Genomic DNA, 27741 nt, shown 5'->3' on the forward strand with positions numbered 1-27741 from the left:
TAGATTTTCAATTTGATGCTTGCTCCCTCTGGGGTGCCTGTGATCCCCAGGTATCCGTGGGGTCCACCAGTTGCACTTCTGCAAATGCACTCATCCTGATGGAGCTTGTCTTCCACCCGGTTTCTTGCTATTGCCAACCCACAGCTCTATTCTGTTCCTGGAGGCCACACCAATCCTGAGAGCACCAGGGCAAAGTCCTGCGGCACTCGTTCTGTATTTGGTCCGGATGCCGATCTCTGGGTTGCCATTGGGTTGGACTTGTCTTGCGGTATGAAATCACCAACGTGCAGCCCCCAGCATGGGATGATCCACAGTCTCTTCCACTACGCCAGTACTGTAGGATGGTAGAGGACCTGTTTAGCTCTGACTGAGGCACTGTTTTGTGGCTACAAAACATAACACATAAATGAGGATGATATAGATGAGCAGACGGTCATCTTGCTCCCCCTCTTACACCCCCCCCCCCCCTCATTATACTGATGCTGGACTGGATGTGGACTTACAGAATGCTAGTCGATTGAACACTTCTCCTGAGACCGAATTAGAATCTCAACCAGGTCCACTCACAGATGAAAGTCCCTCCTCTGTGGTAGGTGTCCACAGGGCAGCTGAACTACTTGATTTATAACTAACTGCATTTGAAACAAAAGCAATCTTGTTGACTGAAATTGCACAGCCTGAGACTGCCACGTCTGAGCCCTTGCTGTCTTTCATTGAGGCACTAATAGCTAATGGCTGCTTGGAAAAAGCTGTGCTCTGCTCCACGAGTCAGTCATCCAGTGGCTAGGCCACATAGGCTATTCCCTGGTGACTCAGCCTTTCTCAGTCAAAATCTGAAGCCGGAAAGCTTAGTGGTTCAGGCGTTCACAAGCAAGGTCAGCCCCCACGCAGTCCCTTATGCGCCACCAGGTTGCAGATCAAATCGCATTGGTGCATTCGGCAAAAGCGTATTTCCCGCCCACAGTTTAGACATACTGGCCCCTAAATATGGTTGTCTACTTGGCTGTGATACACAGGCCGGTCTTGACACATTCGACTGTGTGGACCATGCCACAGCCACCCACTGTGGTGATCCAGACTCTGGACAAAAGTCCAGCTCTGCACTGGAACGTTTTAAAGACAGCTGTGCTCCGGTCCTTTCTCTAGGCTTGCTTTTACCAGCCTGCCAGTTTTGCCAAACAAAAAAAACGGAAATTCTGAGGTCTAGCTTATTGACAATGGCAGCCCTCCTAGTCAGTTCATCAGCCGGTCCAGACTTTTTGTGGTTCAAGAGGACTTGTGAATTCATCACTTCAGATCGGGGGGTGCTGCAAACTGTTCAGAAAAGATATGCCCTACAATTCCTATTATCCTATCCTTGTATCCCTCCCTTTCAGACTCAAGCTCCAGCAGATCATGTAGCCATTCTTTTGCAGGAAGTTAAGTGGCTGTTGGCCAAGGGGTCCACAAAGAAGGCATTAGAATTGGAAAAGTAGGACAATTGTTTCTCCTTCTGCTTCTTGGTACGTAGAAAAGAAAAAACAATTTTTAATCTTCACCCCCTGAATACCTTCCTGTGAAAGGAAAAGTTTAAAATGCTTACTCTGGCCGAGGTTCTTTCTGCCCTGGATCCAGGGGATTAGATAGTATCATTAAACTTGCAGGACGTGTACTTTCATGTGCCCGTCCTGCAGTCACCATGGACACTACCGTTCATTTGTGGTGGGGTGAGAGCATTTCTAATTTGCCGTTTTACCCTTCAGCCTCACATTCCCCCCTTCAGTGTTTACGAAGGTGATGGCAGTGGTTGCGGCCCACCTTTGTAAGTTGAGGATATATGTATTGCATACCTCGATTACTGCTTATTCATGGAGGGCTTGCCACAGTCATTTGCAGGCCATCTCCGAATGGCCATCTTTCTCTATCATTCCTGGGGTTTTCTGTCAGTGTACAGAAATCTCTACTGACATCCACTCAGAGAATTATCTTTATAGGGGCCATACTGGACACAGTAGCATTCAAAATGTTTCCTCCCCCACAACGAACCTGGGACTCAATCCTGGTTCTCTTGAAGTTGGGCCTGAGACTTCCTGGACTGCTGGCCTCCTGCATTCTTCCTGGTTTCTCATGTTTGTTGGAATGTATGCTTTGCGGTGGAATCTTCATTTCTAGTGGGTGCAACACTGGGGCTGTTGGTCAGACATCATCTGCATCTCAAAGGAGACAACCCACAACCTCCAGTGGTGGCAAATGAACACAAATGCTGGTCTCCCATCCCAATCCAGAGATCAGACTAGTAATGGATGTATCATCTTAGGTTGGGGTCGATCACCCAGAAGAGGTAGAAATCAGAGGTCAGTGATCACTAGTGGAACAAAGGCTCCATAACTCCTTCTTGAAGCTTCATTTCATCCTGCTGGATCTTAAACCCTTTCTACCATCTATCAAGGGAAGGTCTGTACAGGTCCACAACCGTGTGGTACTGTAACAAGCTGGGCAGCATGGGGTCTTAGATTTTGTATCAGGAAGGACTTTGCCTTTGGAGATGGCTAAACTGTCAGGGGATCTCTCTGGTAACCAGTCATCCAGTGGTCACACTAAAACCTAAGGTGGACAAACTCCGCAATCCTCCACTTTCAGCCCCCAAATAATGTCTTCTTTCTGAAGTGACCCTGCATATCTTCAACTCTCGGTGGATCTTTTCACCACCACCAGTGTTGAGATTTTAGTGAAATATAGAAACTCTATACATGTCTCTACCGCTGCCGTTTCTGCCTCTCATCCTGAGGAAGGCCAAGAATAGACCAGCACCAAGTCATTTTCTTAGCCCAGGAATGGACCAGGAGATTATGGTTCTCCATTCTGTTGAGCCTGTGCATTTGCCTTGTGAGCTGGTTGCCTCTCCGGGAGGACTTCCTATTTCAGCAATAGGGCATGGTCCTGCACTCTAATCTACACATTCTACACATTCATGCATGGAGTTTGAAAGTTGACAACAGAACAGTTTCGACTTACCTGTGAAGCCTTAGATGTCATTCTTGCTTTGAGCACACCTAGACAAAAGTCATCTGTTCTTGGTGTTAGAAGAAATGTGTGGCATAGTGTAGAGACGATCAGCTTTATCGCCTGCATGCCACATTATCAGGTATTCTGTTGTTTGTCTTATCTGCAAGGCTTTGCAGAGGGCACAGATACAGGTTACGTATTGGTCCTCTCAGCCTTTTTAGGTTTGCCTGACCAACCTTCTTTGTTCAAGTCACCCATTGTGATAAGGTTCTTAAAAGGTTTGACATGTTTCTACCAGTTGCGACTGGGAAAAGTGTTGGGGTGAGAGGAATAAAAAAAAATAAGACTTACCTGAACCTTGCTATCGCACCCCTGCTCTCCGCTGCACTCCAGGCAGCCAGCCTACTCTGCGGCCAATCATGATGTTGCTCAAAGCAGTGTTTTGATTGGCTGGAGCACCCTGGCTGGGCGCTCCAACGCAAACCTGGAGCCTTGGCTTGCTCTCTCCAACCCAGCAACACAGTGCCGGGCTGGAGAGAGCCCTGTGTGCATGTGTGTTTACCCGGCCAAGACGGCCGTCAAAACACACTGTGCGCTCCCCTCAGTGCTGGTGACCCCCATGGCCCGACCACTTTAAAAATAAAACGATAATAAACATTTTTATTGTTGTTTTATTTAGAAAGTTTTGCAGCTCCTGCTGCTGGCTGGGGTCGCTTCCACCTAGGCCCTTCATTATACCTCAATGGGACCTTAACTTGGTCCTCAAATTTCTGTTATGCATGCCTTCAAGCCCCACGCACATTTGCTCTCCACAGCTCCTCAACATCAAGACTGTTTTTCTGATCATAGTCATTTTTGTGCACTGAGTCACTGAGCTGCAGGCACTGTCAGTGCAGCCTCCATACACTACTTCCTTTCCTGACAAATTTTTGCTGAGAACCCAGGCTTCGTTTCTTCCAAAGGTTGTTTCATCCTTCACCTGGGTGAGTCTGTCACCATTTCCACCTTTTTCTCTCCATCGCATCCCCTGAAGGCAGAGGAGAGTCTTCTCCGGCTTAATCTGAGGAGAGCCCTTAGTTTTTACATAGAGCATGAGATACTTTTATAAGGGAATACCATTTTACCAACCAGCTCTTTGTGCTAAAAAGTGCAAGGGAGTGCAGAAACTGACCCCGTCCAGATACATTGTTCTTTTAATAAAAACATGCTGTGACCTGGCTAACAAGGAACCCAAATTCATTCCACTGAATTCGAGGATGCATCAAAGGCATTGACAAGGGGTGATCCTGTCATTGAAATCTCCCAGGCTGCTACATGACTATCTAGACCGCATAGAGGGCCATTTTGTCCACTGTGCCCTGCAGAACCTTTTGATGTAAGTCAAATGCTCATTCCGGATGCATTTTGGGAGGTACTGCTTCGAGTATCTTTTCTAAAGGTAAGATATTTGTAATTAGAAGAATCCATCAGCACAGCAAGTTACTGACCTTAAGTAACACTTTTTCTGGTTGCTACTCTGTCTAACCGCAGATTCGTTACCACCCAATTCCCAATTCTGTTGAGAGGACTTCTTTATCTATTTAAGAGGTCCCAAGTTAGTGTTGGCACACTGTTCACCTCCAGTCTGTCATTATTGATACACATCTTTGAGGGTGAAAAAAGTGCAAGGAAAACTGATGCCTTTATGTAGGGATGGTGTCAGTATATGTCTCTGCTTTGTCACTTCCCCGGCAGCGAGAGGCGAGTACCAAGCTACCACCTAGCAGTGCTCAGGAGCAAACACTTGAAAATCTGGATTGAGTCTGGCACCTGGGTATGTATATTCTAAAGGGTACAGTGAGGAATTTGTGGGTAAGCAGAGTATTTAGTAGAATGAGCTTCCCTGAAAGTTATTAACTTGTTATTCTACCTCTTTACATTTCTCTAGCTCTCTTTTTTTCGCTTTCACTCACTATCTCTTCTTTTTTTTTTTTTTTTTAGAGTTGGTAAAAACCTTTGGGCACAGACTAGTGACCATGTGTATGTGGGAATCGGGGACAGATCCCATTTTGACTAAATGTTACTTTGTGTTATTGTGGTTTGGGTTTGACGTGGATATTGAAGATAGTTTGTTTGACTTCTAAACTTTCTGCAAATTGTAATTGACATGAAGGGAGTAAAGGATTAATTCAGGTTTTGTGGCATTGCCTTTTGCCCAACATACGCTTTTAACTTTCCATGGACAAGGTAAAACTGCAAAAATGATCCGTCAACATTAAAGCTAGGTTGGTGTCATGAGTGTACCAGGTTTGCTGACTGTCAGATCTGATGCGTTCTAACAGTGGTCAGAGATAAATGATGACCAAAATATCTACAAGAAGGGCCCGAAGAACGCCTGCAGCTCACACTGTTTGGTGACAATGTTAAAGTCTGTAGTCTTTATCATCTGAGATTCACATTTTAAGAAGAAATTAAGACATCTTAAGAGTCTGCTAAACAGCTTACTTGTCCACTACAACCTAATGGCTGATGGTATTATGGGCCTGTGAGAAAAGGCCTCTTTTCTCATGGTTAGCCCCCACGTTTTGCCTGGTATTTGATGTAGTCTCAAAGTTGGTAGTGCCCAGGTCCCCTGCTAACCAGGTTCTCTGGGCCAGATCTCTTTCCCTAAAACTGTTGTGATGCATTGGCACAATTGGCAACACCTTTAGCTGCCACTATAAGTCCCTAGTAAAAGGTACTTAGGTACCCAGGGCATGGGGTACTAAGGGTAGGCCCACGTGGGCAGCAGCACAGATTGCGCCACCCTCTAGGGCCATGCACCCAGAAGCACCCAGCACTGCCATTGCATGCTGAGTGTTCTGATGTAATCCTAAAAAGACAAAATTGACATGGCACACAACCTGTGTGCCCGGTCCACTACACGCTGCATGCACTATAGGTAAGTCACCCCTCTCGCAGGCCTTCCAGCCCTAAGGCAGGGCACACTATACTGTTTGTGTGATGTATGAGCAATATGCCCCTCCTGTGTTCTTGCCAAACCTGGGACATAGTTAGTGAACAGGGCAGCCGTTTTAATGCATGTGCTGGACACTGGTCAGTACGAGTTTTACAGCTGCATGATGGCTACCCTGAACCCTGGGTTGTTTAGTATCAAACAACTCAGAATGATAAATCCAAAGTAGTACCAGTATTGGCTTTATTACAAAATGTACCCAGGGGTCACCTTAGAGGTTCCCCCCCTGTAAAAGCTAACTACCCCGGCATGGTTACAGGCCAATCACAACCAGCATGCCACCATCAGACAAGATTCTGAGCCCCTGGGGTGAGAGATCTTGCTTTCAGAGCAAAGCCCTTTCTGGGTGGAGGTGCTAACACCCCCTCCCATAGGAATGTGCAATGCCCTGCTAGTGAGCTTCAAAGGGCTTACCACCCTGAAACTCGACCCTCAGGCCTGCTGCTAGCAGCAGATGGCCGCCCCTGTTGCAAACCCCCACTTTTGATGGGAGCAGTGTCAGGAAACCAGACAAAGGACAGGAGGAGTGGTCAGTCCTGGCTTGCACCACCCCTAAGGTGTTGCATGCGAGGTGACCTCTCAATTCCATTCTCCTCCATCTTACATGGAAGGAAAATAGCCAGTGAGGTGTAGGAAAGTGATCTCTGCCCACAGGAAGTGGTCACTTAGTGGGCGTAGACACCCTAAGGTAGATGACCCATTGGTCACTTCTAGGTTGCCACTCAAACGCCCACTAAATACAGTATTTAGTGGGCATACCTAGACCAAGAAATTAAATTCCAAGGACAAAAGAAGACCAGCAACAAAGAAGACCCAAGGCTCGAGAACTGAAGTCCTGCTGCACCAAGAAAAGGCACCAAACCCTGCCTGCTGCACCTAGGACTCGGCAATCGCTGCTGAGGGGTAGCTTGGACATTGGACAGACTCTACAAACCCCAGCAGACCTCCACTCTTCACAGATCGCCAAAGATCTCCCCCCCAGAGTGAAGGCATCACCCTACAACATCAAGGTACCAAAGACCCAGTGAAGGCCACTTCACTGACCGGCTGCTGACCAAGGAACCGGACACAGCCACTGGACCAAACTTTGCCCGTCATACCGTCAGAACAAACCCTGGCAGTGTGCCAAGTTTGGTGGCACTGTGCCCTCCAGTGGCCAGACCGTACAATAGCCCTAGGTAATGGTCACCTCACGTCAGGCACCCAGAAGAATAGTCTGGACTGAAAAAAAGAGCAGGAGGAAGCCACAGTCGAAGGACTTCAGGAACCACCCGAAGAATCCCCCTGCTGACCTGCAAGCGACCCTCAAAGAGACTTTGCTCCTTCTTTCAAGGGCACCCTTTCGCACAGCTCCTGGCTCATTGATTTGCTCTGCACCCGACCACCCTCTGCCCTGCACTGGAGATCCAGCTGTGCCCTAAGGGTGCCCCACCCCTTGCGACCTCGACACTCCAAGGGGACCCACTGGACTTACCTTTAAGTCCACCTGTGCAACGCTTTTCCAAGTGGTCCCCCGCAGTGGCTTGGCACCAGCTCCAATGACATTCTATAGCTGCTCCCACCAAAACCGGGAACAGCCTGAACTTTTCCAGCTGGTCCATAGTGCCCACCAACGACCTTGACATATCTGCAAAAGGAGACATTGTAAACACACTGCTTGATTTTATATGCCTATTCAAATTATTTTCTCCATTGATTCCTATAGTGCCTGATTACGCACAAAAGACTATTTTTATTAAAACTTCATAACTTAAAAAGTACTTACCTGATATTGATGATCTTGGTCATAATTTCTTTTTATAAAAATCAAGTGTTTTTGAAAATTGGTCTCAAGTTATTCTTTTCAGTGTGTGGGCTCATTTATTTATACTGTGAGTACAACAAATGCTTTACACTTCTCTGAGATTAGCTTAACTGCTCGACCAAACTACCATAAAAAGTGTTTACCTCTGTAAACCAACATGTGGCTGCCTGGACCCCCTGCACAGTGTGTCTAGTTTTTCACACTACATAGAAGGCCATCCTCCTAAGGGCCACTGCAAGGATCATGTGTAGCAAGGCAGAGAAAGACCATGCCTTCAGCTCTTCTTTTCTGCAGGTCAAGCACACAGCCCCATGCAGCCTTGTTCCTATAATCTGCTCTAGAACTGATGTCTATATAATCTCGCAGAGATCTAATTGAAGCAATGTCAACTTTGTGTGTTTCAGTTCAGTTGGATAAGCACACACGCAGTTCTGATGAATTGGGTTTAAAACCGAGACTTTGAGTATTTTAGTAGTTTGTTGTGCTAAACCATAATAATTAGGGGATTCTTTTCAACATCTGAAAATATCCTTCCTTCCTAGTGTCCTAAGTAGATCAATGCAATCATGGTTGTAGCCTGTAAAAGGAGTACATTTTCCTCCTTCTTGATGAACTGTAGGTACATTCCTTTGCTTATTTGGGTCATAGAAAACATGCCATTTGTTATTCAGTATCAATGTGGGCATTGGTATGGGGGTGAAGGTGGCATTGCCAAGCACCTTGGGAGAGCCTTTATTATTATTTAGAAAGAATTTCACTGTTTGCTTATCGTGTGAAAATATAATTTAGGACTTTATAACAACTTTGCTGTGGTTGTTTATAGAATTTGATGCTGCTGCTAACCTGCTGGCTATAAATCCTGATGCCACCACAATCAGCATAGATGATCCAAGTGAAAAACCAAAGAATCAGCGTAGAGTCCAACGAGACACCAGACGGGATGAGGATGATGACCTCCTGGGGAATGATGTCTCTGATAAAACAGAGGTTAGATGTTATTACCACTTTCAAGTTTTATATGTCATGCTTATGAAAGGTGCTATCACTCGATCACCACATCCGCTTCATCCACCCCTATCATGTGTGACTTGAGCTAATATTCATCTCAGGGAAAGACTCTGTAAAGCTTTTTATGCTGCGTATCTGTTGTGAATTGTGCCTGTTTAGTATGTTCTCTTTCAGGACCAGCATTTGACTTAAGATACCTGCTTAAATTGTCTTCAGAAGTGTTCAAACTGTTTTGAGCCACTGGGGTCAGTGCTTATTGTTTATTTGGTGGGTATTGTTTTGTCCTCCAGTAATTTTGGAAATGTTTCACCAGGTATTTCATGGATGTCTTGGAAGGACTTCCTTTTGAGTGCATACCAATAAAACATCTAGCTGTATCTAAGGCTGTGATTACTTTTATCGTGTCATCACCCTGTGAAGACCCTTACATCAGAGTGAAGGCAGGTAGAGAAGCCTTAATTAGCTCTTTGATAGAGTTCCTGCCAAAATCAGACATAATTTAGGCATATATAAGCAAAAATAATGACTTCTTACAGTAACAAAAAGCCCCCTTTTGGGTAGCAGGCTAAGTAATACCCTTCCCTTCAGAACTAATGGGGTCCATAGAATTAATCTATTTAGTTGCCACAGTGTGCTCACAAAACGGTTGTGCATTTTCCTATATATATATATATATATATATGTATATATACACACACACACACACATCCCCCCCCCCCAACAGTGAGTTGTGTGTTAAAGTGACGTTTCCACAACAGAACACAACAGCCCTTGAAATTTGCCAGTTATGGTCCCCTGTTCATAACTCTCCTCCCGCTGCCATGAAAACAATGGACAGATCGGCATGCAATTTGCCATGCTAAACTTGAGTTAGTTTCTCTAGGGGTGTGTAAAATTTCAGCACCAAAGTTGATGCATTTCAAAAACTGCAGTTTGAATGGAAAGCACAGCTGAATCAAAGTGACTTATTTGTAATTGCTCATTCTCTTTTTCTCTCTCTCTCTCTCTCTCTCTCTCTCTCTCTCTATATATATATATATATATATATATATATATATATATATATATATATATATATATATATATATACATACACACACACACACACACATAGATATAAATGCATGTGTATATTATACTCAGTCAATTATATAACATCAATAAACTCCTTCGGTGTCTTCTTAGCAGAGGAAACACAACTTTACAGTTCTTCTCAGTGCTTTCGTTTTTTTATATTCCACTATTCTCAGTAATCTGTGTGCAGTTTGGCTATGCCCACTGACCCAGCTGTCCAGGTACTTGGCCATTGAAGCAGCTGTAAATGGCTCCACTGCATGATTCCCTCCACCCTTCTACCTTTGAACACATTTTCCAGGATGAGGGACCAGTGTCTAGAACCCTTTAATGGCCATTTCAGTTAGGACAAAGGGACACACATGCTTTCTTTCAAATAGTTTGTTTTTAAATTTTTGGATTCTAAAGTCCTCTGCAGATCTGACATTCTCGAATGCCCGATAAATTGATAGAGAAGTTATATCTAAGTTCCTTTTTGAATAATCCTTTGATGCCCACCAAACACCTTTTTGTAGCACAAATATTTCAAAAATTACTGAACAAATGTACTCTGAACTTCAAATGGTCCGAAAGCTGAGTATAGTTCCAGTTCCTGCATTTTGAGTAATACTGTTTAGCAGTTTTTGCAGTAGCGATTAGAAAAATTTCCTATATGATAACTTTTGTTTCTGACGAAGCTTCACATTGTGAAGTGAGGTGAGGGATACCATATGAGTGCTATATACATAACCTTAAATATACATTTGCTTGTGCCGACTGGTAATTTTTTGGGAGTCATGGTGTAGAATATGTTGCTGGCAGATTCCTAAAAGTTGAAGGCCAAAAGCTGTTCTATCTTTTGAACCGAACGTTTAGAGCAGAACCCAATTATGCGCCATCAAGGCATTCAGATTGTTTTTTTTGGCCTGATCACAGATTCGATTATAGTGAGTGATGAATATCAGATAGGGATCATATCTTGCATTCAGTAGGAGTCCTGCTGACCCTGAATCCTGAAGTGACTGTTTGAACTACACATTGCCCTGAAGTAGCCGTGTGATGCAGCGCTATATAAAACTCCTAAATAAATGTATACATTTGTAGTGTAACAGTCATAGAGCTTGCAGACTGATTAGTTAGCCCAGTACACTGTCATTATATGCAGGCAACTCCTCTGACCTCCTGGTCAACGTCTGTTGCCGTCCCCAGTGCAGGTTCTCTGGCTGCTTCTGGTGCCTCTGCCTGGAACGAACTGAGAGCCTGACTTACTGTCAGTTCAAAGCCCACCTCTGCCCGCTGGCTGCTGCCTCTCTCATATCCCTTGTGGCCTAGTGGCCATCTAAAAGTAAGTATCTTCCTCTCTTTAACTCTCTTTACATCTGCCTTTTTACTTCTGCTTTTACTTCCTTTTTTTCTCACTTGTCTTTTCTGTCCCTTTCTCTTTCTTCTCCCATGCATTTTCTTCACACCGCTGCTGCCTCTGTGGCCCGCCCCACTCTGTGAAGCGATTTTTCCCGCCTCCGAGCTGACCAGACCCCCACTTCCCTCCCCTTCTTAATGGCGGCCATGCCGCTGATGTGCCAAGGATACTCCAAAGGCAAGCCCATCTGCGCCCGCCCGTGCCCGGACCACGCCCATCGCCACGGACCAAGGTTCTCACCCCCCCCTCCGGTTTAGTGCCAGCACTCTACGTGCCCTCAACCCAGGAAGATCATCAGCTTGCCACCAAGCCAACCCCAGGAACACCCATGGACCTCTTTCTAGCTGCGCCTACTCCAGCACTCTCCAAGCACCACCTCACGATCCCTCACCAAGCTTGGACAGCCACCTCAAGTGCATCCTCCTCCATACACGCACCCTTGTCAAGCACACCGTAGAAGTCTGGGCCCTCCTCGATTCAACAATCCCGTACGTCGCCTTCCTCATGGAGACTTGGATCACCCCCACTGCTGCCCCAGACATCGCCATGGCTATCCCGGACAACTACAAAATCATCCACAAGGACAGAGCCAACCGGCCTGGATGAGGCATTGCCATAATCCACAAGAACAACCTCCGCCTGACTATCATCACTGAGTGTCAGTCTAGGTAGACACACGAGCACCTACACTTTCAGATCAAGACCAACCCAAACACCTCCCTACATGGCACCCTCATCTACAGGCCAGCCAGACCCCAACCCCAGTTCTGCGAAGACATCACCGACCTCGTCGCCCCCCAAAGCACTCACCTCCTCAGACTACATTCTACTCGCTGACCACAATTTCCACCTTGATACCCTCGATGACCCCAAACCTCCTGGACAACCTCACAGCTCTCGGCCTCAAACAACTTGTCAACGTCCCTACCTACGGAGCCAGACACATTCTTGACCCCGTTTTTTTCAGCAGGGGACAACATCACTATCTCCCACACCCCTGAACTCCAAAGGACCGACCACAAGTGCATCCACTTTACCTACACAAAGAACACTGCACGCCACCACTCCCGGCAGACACTGGGGCAAAGTCACAGAAGCACAGCTCACCAAAGCTCTCAATCTCTCCCTCCCACCGGACGCAGCGTATGCTAATGAAGCCTCAAGCAACCTGCACCGCTGGCTCTCAAACTGTGGCAACAACGTAGCCAGACAAAGAAATCAGCAGGGTATCGACATTTGAAGATCTTCAAATGGATTCCCCCCCGACACGTGGAAGACTGTCACCCACGCACTCATCACCAGCAAATTGGACTACGGCAACACACTCTATGTTAGCATTACCAAGAAACTTCAATCAAGGCTAGAAAGAGTCCAGAATGCAGCAGCCAGACTCATCCTGGACATCCCCGTCACAGCTGAATCTCCTCCCATCTCAGATACCTACACTGGCTCCCAGTCAATAAGTGCATCACATATGAACTCCTGAGCCACACCTTCAAGGCACTGCACAACATAGGACCAGCATACTTCAACCACCCCCTCACCTTTTACGTACCCAACAGATGTCTCCGCTCCTCTTATCTTGTCCTTGCAGCTGTCCCCAAAATCCAGAAAAGTACAGCAGGAGGAAGATCCTTCTCCTACCTAGCAGCCCGAACGTGGAACACACTTCTCCTCAAGCTCAGGCAGACCGCATCACTGAAGCAGTTCAGGAAGGACTTCAAGACTTTGCTCTTTGACTGAGCAGCACAACGACTACATTCCGCGCCTTGACATCCTATGGGGGATTAGCCACGCTTTACAAATCTATAATTGATTGATTGAGGAGCCTTCTAAGCAGGTTGAGCTGGACACTCTGCTTTGTACAACTGCAGAAATATGCCTATGGAGAGCAGTCTGCATAATGCCAAACCACTAGGCTCTTGAATTTCCTAGTCACCTCGTGTCCTTTTCAACTTTTCTGGCTTGCTAACAGCCTCTGCCACAGGTTCAGCTACAGGTAGCCTCCTAACACTGGCTAAGAAAAGGATATACTGTCCAGAGGGAAACGCGTAGTCCTGTCTGCCCTTGACAATAGTCCGATATCTTCCTGTAATGCAACTGATCTCACTAAAGAGAGAGTAAATGCACCTTAGCACTGAACAAAATAGGTTCCAGTTCTTTGTGCTGAACCAACTTCCCAGTTACGTGGCTTCCTTTTAATTCAACAACTTCCATTCAGGATTCTAGGGTCTTTCAGTGCTGACTAAGCTTGGGGTTACACGTACTGAGCAATTTACGATTCCTAAACTATGCACTTGTCATGACAGCCTTGTTCCTGTCTGCAAAAAAGTTTCAAATGTATAAGTTGGGCTCTGAGACAGAACTATGAAAACAGCCCATTGTAAGCTGGGCGAGCCTCGCCTACCTCCAGGAAGCACCATTCAATCTTACTGGACCTGCTATAAACACCTGGAAAAGGATGTCTGCCTCCTATGAAACCTTCCTCTTCCCTAGCCAAGGTGGTGTGAAAACCTGTCAATCTGTTGCATGTAGGGCCGATAACAAAGGCAGCTGGTTCATCCTATGGCCAAATTAATTTCTTGTGAAAATTACTACTATACATCGACATCAACTGACATGTACCAGTAATAAACCCCTAGGACAATCCAGATTAGACTATGCTAATGCTATCTACCTTGCCGCCCTAGAAAACCTCTTTCAAAGGACTACAACCTGTCCAAAGCACCTCCAACCATCTCACAGCTGGCATTTCAAGAATGTCACCTATTCTAGGAACTCTAAACTGGTTCACTCTATAGGTTAAAACTCTAACTTATGTAGGCAAAATCTTGCACCATAAAAGTCCATCTTTTTATGCCTACATTGTAATTTTTGTCCAGTGTTCCCCATGCATCACCCAAGAGACGTGTATCCTTTCCTAATCTCATTCCACTGCTGTGGAGAGTGTTTTAAACCCCTCACAGAAGTAATAACGCTGGGGAGTCACTGTGGCTGTGAATCGGAGTATACATTTGCATGTTAAAACCGGAATGAGGAGTGTCATTTTCTTTTTCTCTACTTTGAATAATGTTTTCCATCTCACAGTAGTGCTCTGAAGCCCAGTGGGTAGTAGGAGTGTAAATCAACTACACACCAGACACCCTAACTCACTATGCTTAGGCTGTAATACAAAGCTGCCCCTTAAGCTGCAGACAGCACCAGATGCAGGAGTGCCGCTTGCACCAGGCCTTAGAAGACTCGGCCGTCGGAGAAGAGAAGTACGGCGTGGGCTGATGGGCGAGGACAGAGATCATTTTAAATGCCTCCATTTATTACCTGGCTACCTTGAGGGTGCTGACCAGCTTTGTGGTAATGTTGTACACAGCCCCGTAGAAATGTCAAACCCTCGGGCTCTGCCCTTGTTTCGCACAGCCTCCTTCTGCCTTGTCTCTGCTGGCACAAGGAGGTTGTTTTCCTCTGTGTTGTGGTATTTGGATTTGGAAAGCTCAGCTTATCACCCGAGGGGTATCCAGGTGCTGGAGTAGGCGTGTAGGTCATCTGCCCTATGGAGTTAAAGCTTAGAGTTCTTTTCCTGTAAGGTTATGGTTTGAATCTGCTATTAGCAGACGATCCTGTTGTCAAATTCTTCCTCGTCTCAAAGATACTCACCATATGGATGACATCAGCACTTACAGCCGCTACGGCTTAAATTGGGCTGTGTGGGCAGCCTGCCACCCGGCTCACACGGTTTCAGTTCATTAAGCATCGGACTTCCGACCTTAGGCACTGAAAAAAAGGCTTTTGGGAAGACCCAGCCATTCCCCTTTTTCATGGAACTTGCCCTGCAAGCTCTTCACCCTTAACGATTGCCATTCAGGAATGACATCTGCCACCAATACAAAACATTGCACCCGATTGTTGTTGCATACACTTGAGGAACAAGCAAGTTAGAATGGGCATGATAGTGATAGATTGTAACCTTCTGTGCACTTTTTTATAACTCACTGACGTATACCTCAGTGGCAGTACAGAAGCACTACAGAAAGACTCCAGATTCAGACGACAGTCTAGGTTCGATTCTGATTTTACTTGACACCACAACACGTCAACATTAAAAAGTATGGTCTCGAGTACGATCAGAATCAAAAAGCATTTTTGATTTTATTAATTTGGGTAGGTGTTATTCCCAATTGCAATGGGCCCTATACAAGGGAGGGGACATGTGTAAAACCATACATCACATGGATTTTGGTTTTATCTGGGATCAATTTAAGATTATTGGAAGCCCATGCTTGCTGCCATATCAGCGGTTGTTTCCAGTCTGCACCCTGTTGTTGTTGGCAGTTATCATTTTTAATAAGATGACACCTTGAAGTTTTCAGAAGTTCATCAACTTGGGGGGTGGTGTACTCATTAAAAAGAACTGGGATGGGCGCAGAACATAACCATTCCTGTTATGATATCTGCTCTCATGTTACATCTTTTGCTCACTTTGAAAACTAAAAAAAGAAAACAGGATTTTTCCAAACTAGTTCGGTAGGCGCGGATGCTCTTTTTTGCAAACTTTTCTCTTTGGGGGAAAATTCAGTGGTGCGTGCCTGTATTTCTTTTTGTTCTGTAGTTGATGATTAGATTCGATTTTTGCTTGTGTTAGTTGCATATTTATTTAAAGTTTGCGTTTTGCTTGCAGCTGCTAGCTGGCCAAAAGAAGAGTGCTGCCTTTTGGACGTTCGAATATTACCAGTCATTCTTTGACGTGGACACTCGGCAGGTTTGTAAAGAGCTGTCATGCTTCACCAAGAGAACGCTTTGTCATTTTCCTTTGTTCTGGTTTCTCCATTCACACCCGATGCTACTGTAAAATTATTATTCTTTACTTCTTTACCTAACGCTTTTAGTTGAAATTGTGAAATTATTCTCAACCTGCTATAATAGTGTTACTATTGTCTCTGCATGTATGCACACTCGTTTAATTGGCGTAAGAATGTGAGCACTTGTCCTTGCAGTTGTTTGTTGAAGTCACTCAACTGCTCATCCATAATTTTCTAGGTTCTCGATAGAATAAAAGGCTCCCTTTTGCCAATACCTGGAAGAAACTTTGTACGATTATATGTCAGGAGTAACCCCGATCTCTATGGTGAGCATGAAACATCTTCACATTTCGGACACATTGATATCATCCAGGTATTTTGTCTCATATACACTTTTCTCTTTAGGTCCCTTTTGGATATGTGCCACGCTGGTATTTGCTATTGCTATCAGTGGAAACATGTCAAACTATGTGAGCCATCAAGGCCAACCAAATTACCATTATGTGCCAGAATTCAGAAAAGGTAAGCATTCCTCACAGACTTGTTTTGGTATGTTTAAGGGGATGACTTGATTAAATGTTCTAGTGCTAAATCATACACACATCCTTGTATGATCTGTATCCCGTGCCATTTTTATTTACATATCTCATTGCAGTACACATATGTCCGAGTACCTAATTCCTTCATTTACTTTACGTAAACAAATGGAAACATAAAGAATGCTTGTACACTCTTTTAAATTGCAACTGAATCAGACAATAATCTGTTTTCACTCATTTTACATTTTACATATATCCAACCAAAACAACCATACTGCTCCATTTAGAGCCGGGGTGGGTGGGGCTTTGGGGGGGGGGGGGGCGTAACAGGGGGTGGGAAGGAACGTGGTGTCTGGATTTGTATACTGGGCAATGATGATTCTGCTTGCAGTTAGCCAGTGGGTATGTGTGCCGAAACTGACTTAAAGACCTATGAAGAATGTAGGTGTTGATCATCAAGGAGCCATGGAACGTTGGCCAAGCTTTTTGGCATGCATCGCTATAGAATTCAGACGCACAAACAGTGATGAGAGGAATGCTTTCAAACAGCCTAAATAGCTGTTTGTTGTTCCAATCCATCATTAGATTGAGCGCACAAGCGCTCTGACCCGTTGCAATCTATCTGTGGGCTTTTAACCACACCCACTGCACGCCCATCAGTATCACTCGTTCGTGGGCTTGCCTTTCAAAAATCCTTTGTTATCATTGGTAAATGCTGTACATTTATCCCTCCTTGGGGCGCTTTGGTTACCGCCTTGGACATCGACCCTGTTACATGGATAATTGCATGATTGCCGATACGTTTAACTGCAAGCAAACTTTTTTTCTTTTGTGTCTCTCCTTTGCGCTCGTGCTTGTGGTGGCCATGGCGCTGCGAATCGGCTCACTTATGTCAACTCTTTTACTTTCTATTTTCAATTTAAGTGGCAGGTAAAGTCCAGTTAGGAATTTACAACCTTAACAGCTCTAACTTGAACAAACGCGAGACCCATTGTATTGCAAATGCTTGTTTTTAGTCCACTGTGCTGCTCTAGAGAGCGAGGGTCCCCCTTATGCAAATCAGCACTTACCTTGATCATTCGAACAGTCAATCCAAGACTGCTAAGTAGAGCCCTCCATCAGAAGGAGAATGCAGTCCTCTGTCTGGATCAGAAGTCTTCAGACTGGTGGTGTGGACCCCACTGGGGACCTGAATTCCTCTTTTGGGTGGGTGGAGGGGGTGTCAGGAATGGCAACTCCAGGCCCTAGCCAAGAGGAGCATTTTTATGCCCTTAGAGAACAGAGACGTGCATCCTCCTTAAAACATTGCTTATTTTTAGGGGGGGCGAGTGCATGGTTGAGCTCAACATAACCCCCAAAGTCAATCTACCTATTTCTGATAAAGAATTACACTGTGGATACTTTTAGGGAGTCCGTGATTGTCACTAGCATGTTGGGATACATGTGTTTAATTGCATTTTTAAAAGGTGTTAACTGAGCAGAACTCTGATGTTTAAATTGCTAAATATGTTCAGAGATGCCAATTTTATTGAATAGTTGTAAGACAATACATTTGTCATTCCGAAAGGCCTTATAATTATTATTATTTTTTTTACATGGGAGTGCATTAAAAAGTTTGAAAAACATTTGAGTAAAGTGGGACAGTGGATGAAAACCTATGGGTAGAAATTCTAACCCGAGCAATTGCTAGTGGTTTAGATCAGATGTTCTTAACTTCTAGTCCAGGGACTCCTGGGGGTCTGCAAGGCCTACTGTGGGGATCCTCAGCAGCTTAAAAAATTTAATAATATTAACAGATTAAGAGTGTATAAATAAAGAAACAGTGTTAAATGTACAATTTTGAAACGTTCCATACATTTAAAAAGAATTTGAAACTGGAGGCTAAAAATTAAGTTGGTCTCCTCAGACTGATTTGTGGGAACAGTGCAGATACATCAAACAGAATATACTATGGGCGATGGGTGGCCTCAGTTGAATTTAGAAAAGCCCCAACCTTCCCATTAAAATGAAAATTGTTTTTTTTATTTATTTTTTTAAGTATGTTGTATTAAATAAAACTTTACATTTTTTTATGTCTTTGTTTGATGAATGTGTCTGTATTTTTGTGTATTGTTTTCAGGTCCTTTTCAGATCCTTGAAATTGCTTAAGCTGGGGACCCTGGCTTCCAGTAGTGGCTCTGTGGGGGTACCTGGATTCCAATAATGATTAATTGGGGAGGTCCCTGGATTCCAGTAATGATTACATGGGGGCCCACAGACATCAAAAGGTTAAGAACCACTGGTGTAGCCTATTCACAAGCATTCCCCCATTCACTTTCGGTGTGATCACTGTGGAATTGCCAGACCTCCTTTCCGCCCTTGCTCAGAACAATTTCTTCTATTGGTTATTGTCTCTGTGTGCCCCCCCCCATCCCCCCACTACTGAGCTGAGTTCAAGGTAGTTTTTGTCTTTTTTTTAACTATGTTTATTAACTTTTACTGTACGCTTGACTACAATAAGATAGCTGAGGGCAGTTTCAAGCTGCATTTCCCACCACAAGTCAGGTTTTAGGAATTAAATATGTTCGATGGCATGTGAGGGTGTAGAGACATGTTCTCCGCATACTCCTCCCATCTTATGTTGAGTCTGGATGTGTGCAAGTTGTTTTTCTTCAAAGAAGTCTCTGGAGTCACAAGGCAAAGTGGCTCTGCCTCTCGGTGATATTGCACACGGGCATCGACTCCATTGTTATTCCTCCTTTGGGTTCGGAAGTGTTCTTTCGTGCTCTGGTTCAAAACCACTTTCGTGTACTCTTGGGTTCGTCGCTAACCTCTATTCCCGTCGGTATTGTTTTTCGTTCACATTCCACTGTTGTCTTTTTAAAACAGAAGCAATCCTTTGATTGTCAATTAGATGTTCTCTAGTCACGGTCTTCGGGCCTCGCACTTTTAGGCCTTCTTCTCGTCTCATTGGCTTCGACCAACGATGCACTGCTAATGCACTGAACTCCTTTTCAATTCTGTCCGAACTGCCACACAAAGTACCCACATACAGACCTCCATCAGGTTTGTAACCTGTGTCTGTCTCCCGACCACAACGAGGAAAACTTTGAGACATGTAGATGTTTTTTATGGAAGAAAATGTTGCTGGACTGTCGGAAAGAAGTGCAGTGAAATGAACTGGAAGAGAGAGTACCTGACATCTTTGTCCATCATGATGTCGGACAGGCAGCTGAGGAGGAGGCCCTTTCCATTCCAGACTCCGACTCCGAGATAAAGTTTGGTCTATAGATGCAGGACCTTCCTTCAGGACAGCGCACAGTGAACAATCATGCCCCTGTCCAGCCCACTAAGAGACACTCAGATCTGACCGAAAATACTGCTCCTGAGCCACCACTACCGACAGGTCATGGTTGGCACGGAACGTTTGCTAAGGATGCCCGCCCTTAGCCCTGGCAGTGAATATGCCTAAATGATGTCTGATTTTAGCAGGATTCTATCAAAGAGCTAATTAAGGCTTCTGTACCTGCCAAGCGAAAATCTCCCGCCACCACACCGAGCTGACCAATCTTGGTGGCAAGCCGACCATCTGCCTCATGGGCTCTGAGCACCCTGGCTTCTGCCGTTCCGGTTCTGACCACCTCAGCGCTAAAACAAAGACCAAGTTTGGAACCAAAACCTTCCAATTCTGCACTGGCACCGATCCTCGAGACCATAAAGGAAAGGTTTGTTTAGAAGCAGAAGAAAATACATATTCAGCCTTCTGCTGGTTGGATTTTGGCAAAGGCAGTACAGTCGGCGCCTACTCCACCGAAGTGGCAGCTTTCTTTCAACAAAGTTATCGACCTACCTGTACCTCTTTCAGCCACCTTTGCCTCCTTCTCCTCCACTTCCACCACATTCTCCACCTGCCTCAATACCACCAGCTTCTTCACCACATCACTCTCTTACTGATACAGGAGACATTACTCCACAGGGCTCCCCACAGTCTTACACTGGGGATCGGGGGGAGGGGAGGGGATAATGATCAGCAGCCCAAAGATCAATGGGACAACTACAACATTGACTCCCTCTGGGGATAATGACCCAGACTTATACCCAGCTCAGCCATAGCCACCAGACGATGCTGCATCCTTTCAGGAACTTATATCTAGGCAGCTGCATATCACGAGGTTCCCTTGCACAAAGACCCCAATGAGGATGACTTTCTTCTACCGCTAGGGCATGGCAATATTTGCCCTTGTTAAAGGGAATGCTCCGCCACTAAGATGAGATCCCCCTAAGATCCAGTGTGGGCCCATATTATTACACCAAGAGTGGATAAGAAATACAAAGCTGCACTCTCAGACCCACCTTGCATTAAGCGCTAACTCCTTCCAGACTCGCTGGTGGTATCTAATGCCCGTAAGAGGGTTAATTCTCTGCAGCTGCCACTCTACCCGATAAGGAGTCTAAACTCATTGATGCCTCGGGAAAAAGGGTGGCAGCACAGGCAGCCAACGATTGGCGAGTTGCCAACACCCAAGGGTTGTTGGCAAGCTACGGTAGGGCCCATTGCGATGACATGGAGGAACTCCTCCAACATCTCCCTGAGTAGTACAAGAAAAGAGGCCACCAAGTTGTCCAGTATAGTAAGCTCATCTCAAATAATTAAATCAGAAGTGCCCTCGATGCACCGAACACAGCTGCTAGGGGCATAATACAAGCATACTGTTGCATGTGCTTGGCTACGCATATCTGGTTTTACGCCAGAGGTTCAGCAGATGCTCTTGAATGCTCCTTTTGACCCACATCATCTGTTTGGTCCACAGGTGGATCAGACATTGGAAAAAAAGATACAGAAGTTGCCAAATCAATGGGGGTGCTTCAAACTCCCACTTCTTGTGGTCCCTTCTGGCGTCCCACATATAAACAGGGCACCAAAACACGCCATCAGATGCCTCTACTTCTTCATGTAGACAACAACCTCACACCTCCCCTTCAAGAAGATATTACAGAGGCACATATAGATGAAACAAGGAGCGTGGAAAGGGTACCTTCCCTGCACCACACCACACCCAGAGGCACCTCTAAACAGTGACTCAATTCCCGTTCCCCCTGACCGTTTAACACCTGTTGGGGATGACTGCAACTTTTCTTACCTGTCTGGAAAAACATAACAACAGATCAATGGGTGTTGGATGTTATCCAACGAGGTTATTTTCTGGAGCTCATCAAAACACCTCCAAACATCCCACCTCACAGACACAAACTTTCAATATTACACTGAACCGTGCTCAAACAAGAAGTACAGGCTCTCTTGCAAAAAAGAGCCATAGTAGTTTGACTCTTGCTCTAGGCAAGACTGCTGGATTAAGGATGACAGTACTTATGTTTGTAGGTGACAATGCCAGTCCTACAATAAGTCACAACTGTCGTCCCAACCCTCCCGGCTCACAAACAGCACCTCACCAAAAATCCAAACAGTAAAAGGTGACTTGTGGCAGCCTTTTAAGAGTGTGACATCTTGGGGAGTGTCGTGGTTAACCGGAGAGTGCCCCTTTCTCACATGTCTCAATCAAACACAGGCAATGAAGGAGATGCATTGACGTTTTCAATAGGTTTTATTAACATAACTGCAATCTACGGTAAGTTGCATGGGCTGCAATGATTAGGATCATGAATAATACAAGAAACAGAATTGTGAACACGAGAGTCATTAACACAAAGATCCCCACCATCATGCAATAACATGAAATGACATAAGATGTGAAATATTTACTAATACCCTAATATGATGTACCTACTCTCTAACGTAAAAGAGAGCTAGGTGTGTTAAACCTAATCTGTCAATGCCATGTCCATGAGAAGAGCCCCCCCAACCCTCGTTATCTTGGAATGAGGTCTCGAACTCAGACTCTGTAGGGACATGAAGACTGGGTCAGCGTCAAGGCGACGTGCAGCATCGATAGCAGCAATGGCATCTGGTCAGAATCCTCTGACTATCTGTCTAAGTGAGGTGCATTTATACAGATCTGCTCGGACCCCTGACGGAGGTCTGTTCCCAAACAATAGATAACAAAACAGGCTTGGGATGGAAATTTATGCAAACAATTCCCCCGAACGCCTGACGAGGGAAAGTACCTAATGTGAATAACTACAATTTATCTTTGTTGCTTGATATTGATGCCTTAGCGCGGTGGCACTGATAACATGAAACTAAAACATCGGCCTAACTAGAAACAATGCAGCCGTCTTGAAAACATAGAATTAAATAATTGCGCTAAAACAGAGCAAGATAACTAGGGTAAAAGACACTAGGTGATGGGGGCACAGGTCTGCAAGCAAGAAGGCTAAGCTAACTCCTGTTTCCCATTAAAACAAGATAGGATTCACTGCAATCCCCTACAACAAGGTTCAAGAGTATACTCTCTATACTTCCTTATTCCAAAAAAGATGGTTCACTTCGGCTTATAATAGACCTCAGGCCGTTAAATCGTTACATCCTATCAGAGCACTTACACATGGTAACTCTTCAGGATGTTATTCCTCTACTACAACAGGGCAACGTTATGTCTGCAATAGTCCTAAAGGATGCTTATTTTCTTATCCCAATACATCCAGCTCACCACAAATACCTCCGGTTTGATATAGCAGGAACACATTATCACTTCAAAGTCCTCTCATTTGGAGTCACTACCGCACCCACTGTGTTCACCAAATGTCTAGTGATAGTCGCAGCACATGTACATAGACAGAGTATTCATGTCTTCCTGTATCTGGACGATTGGCTCATCAAAGCCAGTATTCTTCATTTGTGTCTACAACACACTCAGTCTATTCTACGACTTCTTCATCAATTAGAGTTTACAATTAACATACAAAGGTCACACCTTTATCCTTCACAGACTCAGCCTTATCTAGGAGCTATTCTCAACCCACAGTTGGGATTTGCCTACCCGAATGCAGCCAGGATTCACAATATCACAACGCAACTACATCAATTTCACCCCAGTCAACACATAACAGTCTGAATAGTTCTGAGACTTTTAGGCAAGATGGCGTATTCTATTGCAATAGTGCCATATGTGAGCCTACGTATGCGTCCGCTGCAGGAATGTCTAGCGAGTCGGTGGTCTCAGTTACAAGGTCAATTACGGGATCTAGTGTTGGTAGACAGCTGTCAACATCACTCTCTGCAGTGGTGAACACACAAAACCTATCAAAGGGGTGTCAGTTCCCAGACCCTGTACACCAGATCATTCTCCCAGCAGATGCTTCCCTTGCAGGAGGGGGTGCACACCTACAGGATCTCACAGTTCAGGGTCTCTGGGACACCAGAGTCTCCACATAAACTACAGAGAACTTCAGGCAGTTCACCTAGCATTGAAATAATTTCTAATTCACCTGAAAGGCAAGGTTTTCTGGATTCGGACAGACAATTCAACAGCCATGATGTTCTAGTTACAAGAACAGTTGAGGGAGGGGGGCACTGTCTCCAGTTATCACGCCTGTCTCAAATGATTCGGTGTTGAGCAATGCATCACAACACTCACCGGTTAGCAGAAACACCTCCCAGGGACAGACAGCAACTTAGCCAACCTCCTCAGCAGGATGCAGCAGCAATTCCACAATTGGGAACTCTACCCCCAAGTCCTCCTCCCATACTTCCACAGGTGGGAGTTTCCACAGATAAATCTTTTCGCAATCACAGACAACGCAAAATGCCCAGACTTCACCTCAAGGCTGCCACACCCGCTATCCAAAGGCAGCTCTCTGTGGATGAACTGATCAGGGATATTTGCCTACGCTTTTCCACTTCTTCCGTTTCTGGTTCTGAAGCTCAGGCAAACGTCTCTCACCCTCATTCTGATAGCTCCCACTTGGACTCGACAACCATAGTTCACCACACTACTCAAGCTTTCAGTGGTGCATTACAAGATGCTTCCTCTCAATCCATATCTTCTCACTCAGAATCATGGAGAAGTCAGGCACCCAAATCCAAAGGAACTCAACCTCGCGATTTGGCTCCTGAGGTCATAGAGTTTGGTTACCTCAATCTCCCACCAGAAAGCATGACCATTCTCAAACAAACGTGTAAACTCACAACCAGAGCATGTTTTCTGATAAGTAGAAAAGATTTGTTTTCTACTGCCATAGTAAAGACATTTACCCATTTCATGCAATTGTTCAAAACATGGTCTGCTGTCTACTTCATTTGCAGACCTCTGGCTTAGGGTACACTTCAATACACCTGCATTTGGCTGCAGTTGCTACACATTTGCAAAACAGACAACATTTATCATTGTTCATAGTACAAATTATTAAGCCATTCATGTAAGGCGTTAAAATAGTAATTCCACCTAGGGTTCCCCCTGCGCCTGCATGAAATATCAACATTGTGCTCACTAGACTTATGGGTCTACCATTCAAACAGGTGCATAACTGCTCTCTCCTATGTTTATATTAGAAGGTTGCTTTTTTAGTACCCATCACTTCACTTAGATGTGTTAGTGAGCTTGAGGCATTAACATTGGAAGAACCTTTCTTTCAGCTACATAGAGATAGGGAGCCCTTCGAATTAACCCAAAATTCCCAAAGGTAAATAAGTCAGTTGAATGACCAGTTTTCTTTCTGCAACCTGATTCAGTTGCGTAAGAGCCCTTAATACACTAGCTATAATAAGAGTTTTAATGTACTGTATTGACAGAACAAAAGACTTTCGTAAAACCAAGCAACTATTTGTTGGTTTTTCACCCCCTGATACAGGGAAGCCCATATCTAAATCGGGTATTGCAAGATGGATAATTAAATGCATTCAGACATGTTACACCAAAGCTAAAAGAACTTTGCCTACACCCCCTAGAGCACACTCTACCTGTAAGACAGGAGCATCTATGCCTTTCCGGGGCAATATACTATTAGCTGAAATCTGTAATGCAGCTACATGGTCAACTTCACACACTTTCACTAAACATAACTGCATGGATGTATTAGCACGTCTGTAGGAAAGTGCCCATTTTGGCATGGTCCCCCTCCCCTACACTTTTGCCTCAAATCTGATGCTAACTTGATTGAGTGTGTGCTGGGATCCTACTAACCAGGCCCCAGCACCCGTGTTCTTTCACTAAACTGAACCATTGCTTCCACAAGTGGCACACCTCTGGCACACAGCTAAGTCCTCTGTAAACGGTACCAGTGGTACCTAGGGCCCTGTGGCCATAGAGGGTCACTAAGGGCTACAGCATGTATTGTGCCATCCTAAGGGACCCCTCACCAGACAAATGCACACTGCCATTGCATATTGTGTGTGTTGGTGGGAAAACAGGTAAAGTCGACATGGCATCCCTCTCTGGGTGCCAGGTGACTGCATAGCTGCATGAACAATATGCCCCTACAATGTCTAAGTCCATTCTTGGACTCTGTAAGTGCAGTGTAGCCATAGTGAGTACATGGGCCGGGCGTTTGTCATTATGATCTCCACAGCCCCATGATGGTTTCACTGAATGCTGGGAAGTTTGGAATCAAACGTCTAAGCTCATTAAACCCACACTGATGCCAGTGTTGGATTTATTGTAAAATACACACAGAGGGCATCTTAAAGATGCCCAGTGAAATTCACCCAACTCTCTAGTGTGTGGTTGACCGGTCTATGCTAGCCTGCCACTACCAGACGAGTTTATGATCCCATGGGGTGAGAGCCTTTGTGCTCTCAGTAGTCAGGTACAAAGTCTGCTGTGGGAGAAGGGTGCTTCACACCTCCCTTCTGCAGGAACGGCAGCACTTGGTTGTGAGCCTCAAAGGCTCCACCCCTCCTGCACCCCTATCCCCCCCCGACCAGGCCCCACTTTTGGCAGCAAGTCGGGCGGGAAAATTTTTAAACACCAGGAGGAGTGTCCACACCACCTGGGACCACCTCTATGGTGCCCAGAGCTGAGGTGAACCCCTCCTGGCAGAATCATCCAACTTGTTATGGAGGGTGATAACCAGTAGGGTTAGGAATGTGCTCCCCTTCCCAAAGGGAGTGGGCACAGGAAGGGTGTAGCCTTGCAGGATCAGTGATTTCTTCAAACTCCCAAAGGACCGCCTGCCTTCCCTAAAGACCAAGATCTCCTGAGGAAGTGGCCCTGCCCACAAAGAAACCCCCAAGAAGGACTCCAGACACTCCCGGTTCCGCAAGTCCTCCCCACTCTGCACCCAACTCTCATGGACCGAGTCCTGGTGGCCCACCAGTCCAGAGAAGGTCCCCAGGCGATTCCGACCTCGAGTCCACCCTGGGTTGACCCCTCCTAACCAACATGATGACACCTGCAGCTTAAATCCAGAGGAGCCCCCTGACTGCAACCGGCTCTGGTGAAGATTCCCGACGTCCAAAGATATCCCTGCACTTGCAGCCCCCTGGCCTTGGGGAACCCAACCAACAGTCCAGCAACGTCCATTGGACTCTCTACTTACCTACCCAGCTGTTGGTCTTCTTCAGCCGACTCCCTGGATAAGCCTGTAGCCTCTTTGTGACCCCGGGTGATTCCCCCATTGTAAAGCATTGTGCGCCCAGTGCTCTGTTTGCACGCTGCACATGCCCGGCCCTGTGCATCTGAGGATGTGTGTTTGGTGCTGACCTGTGCCCCTCCCCTGGTGCTGATCCCTGAAGTTGCGGGTACTTACCTGCAAGCTGTTTCTTTCTGAGTGCCCCCGGTCTCCACAGGATTCCATTGGGTGCCCAACACCAACTTTTACCTCTGCACCCGGCCGGCCCCATGTTGCTAGTGGTGCACCCTTGGTGTCTTTGTAAACTTTGCCCTGTTGACACCCTAACCCCCGAAGACCGGTACTGTAAATCAAGTACTTACTTGCAAACTGTGTTGATACTTTTCCTCCCCTAGAACTGCATTGCCTTCCATGAAGTCTACTTTTGAAACTGAAAAGTATTGCTTACCTGAAAACTGTTTTATCTGTGAATTTCAAACAAAGTGCAATTAATACTTGAAAGTGATACATTCTAGAAACTGTACTTACCTGCAACAAAGATCCTTTTAATTCTAGAAATAAAGTAACAAAATATATTTTTTGATACATAAAACATTGGCGTGGAGTTAATCATTGAGTGTGTGCCTCATGTCTTGACTGTGTGTGTACAACAAATGCTTAGCACTTCCCTCTAATAAGCCTAACTGCTCGACCACACT

General features: G+C 45.4%; 1 protein-coding gene across 1 annotated transcript in view; it reads left to right on the plus strand.

Moving 5' to 3' along the window:
* The window catches only part of YIPF1 (Yip1 domain family member 1), a 111117-nt gene that overhangs the window by 40707 nt on the left and 42669 nt on the right, over positions 1-27741 (plus strand). Inside the window, exons 3-6 of the mRNA XM_069232643.1 lie at positions 8608-8771; positions 15938-16018; positions 16297-16384; positions 16464-16580. Of these exons, the coding sequence (XP_069088744.1) occupies positions 8608-8771; positions 15938-16018; positions 16297-16384; positions 16464-16580 (450 nt within the window). The remainder of the gene's footprint in view (positions 1-8607; positions 8772-15937; positions 16019-16296; positions 16385-16463; positions 16581-27741) is intronic.

This window comes from Pleurodeles waltl, chromosome 4_2 (assembly GCF_031143425.1).
Source record: "Pleurodeles waltl isolate 20211129_DDA chromosome 4_2, aPleWal1.hap1.20221129, whole genome shotgun sequence".
Classification (NCBI taxonomy): Eukaryota; Metazoa; Chordata; class Amphibia; order Caudata; family Salamandridae; genus Pleurodeles; species Pleurodeles waltl.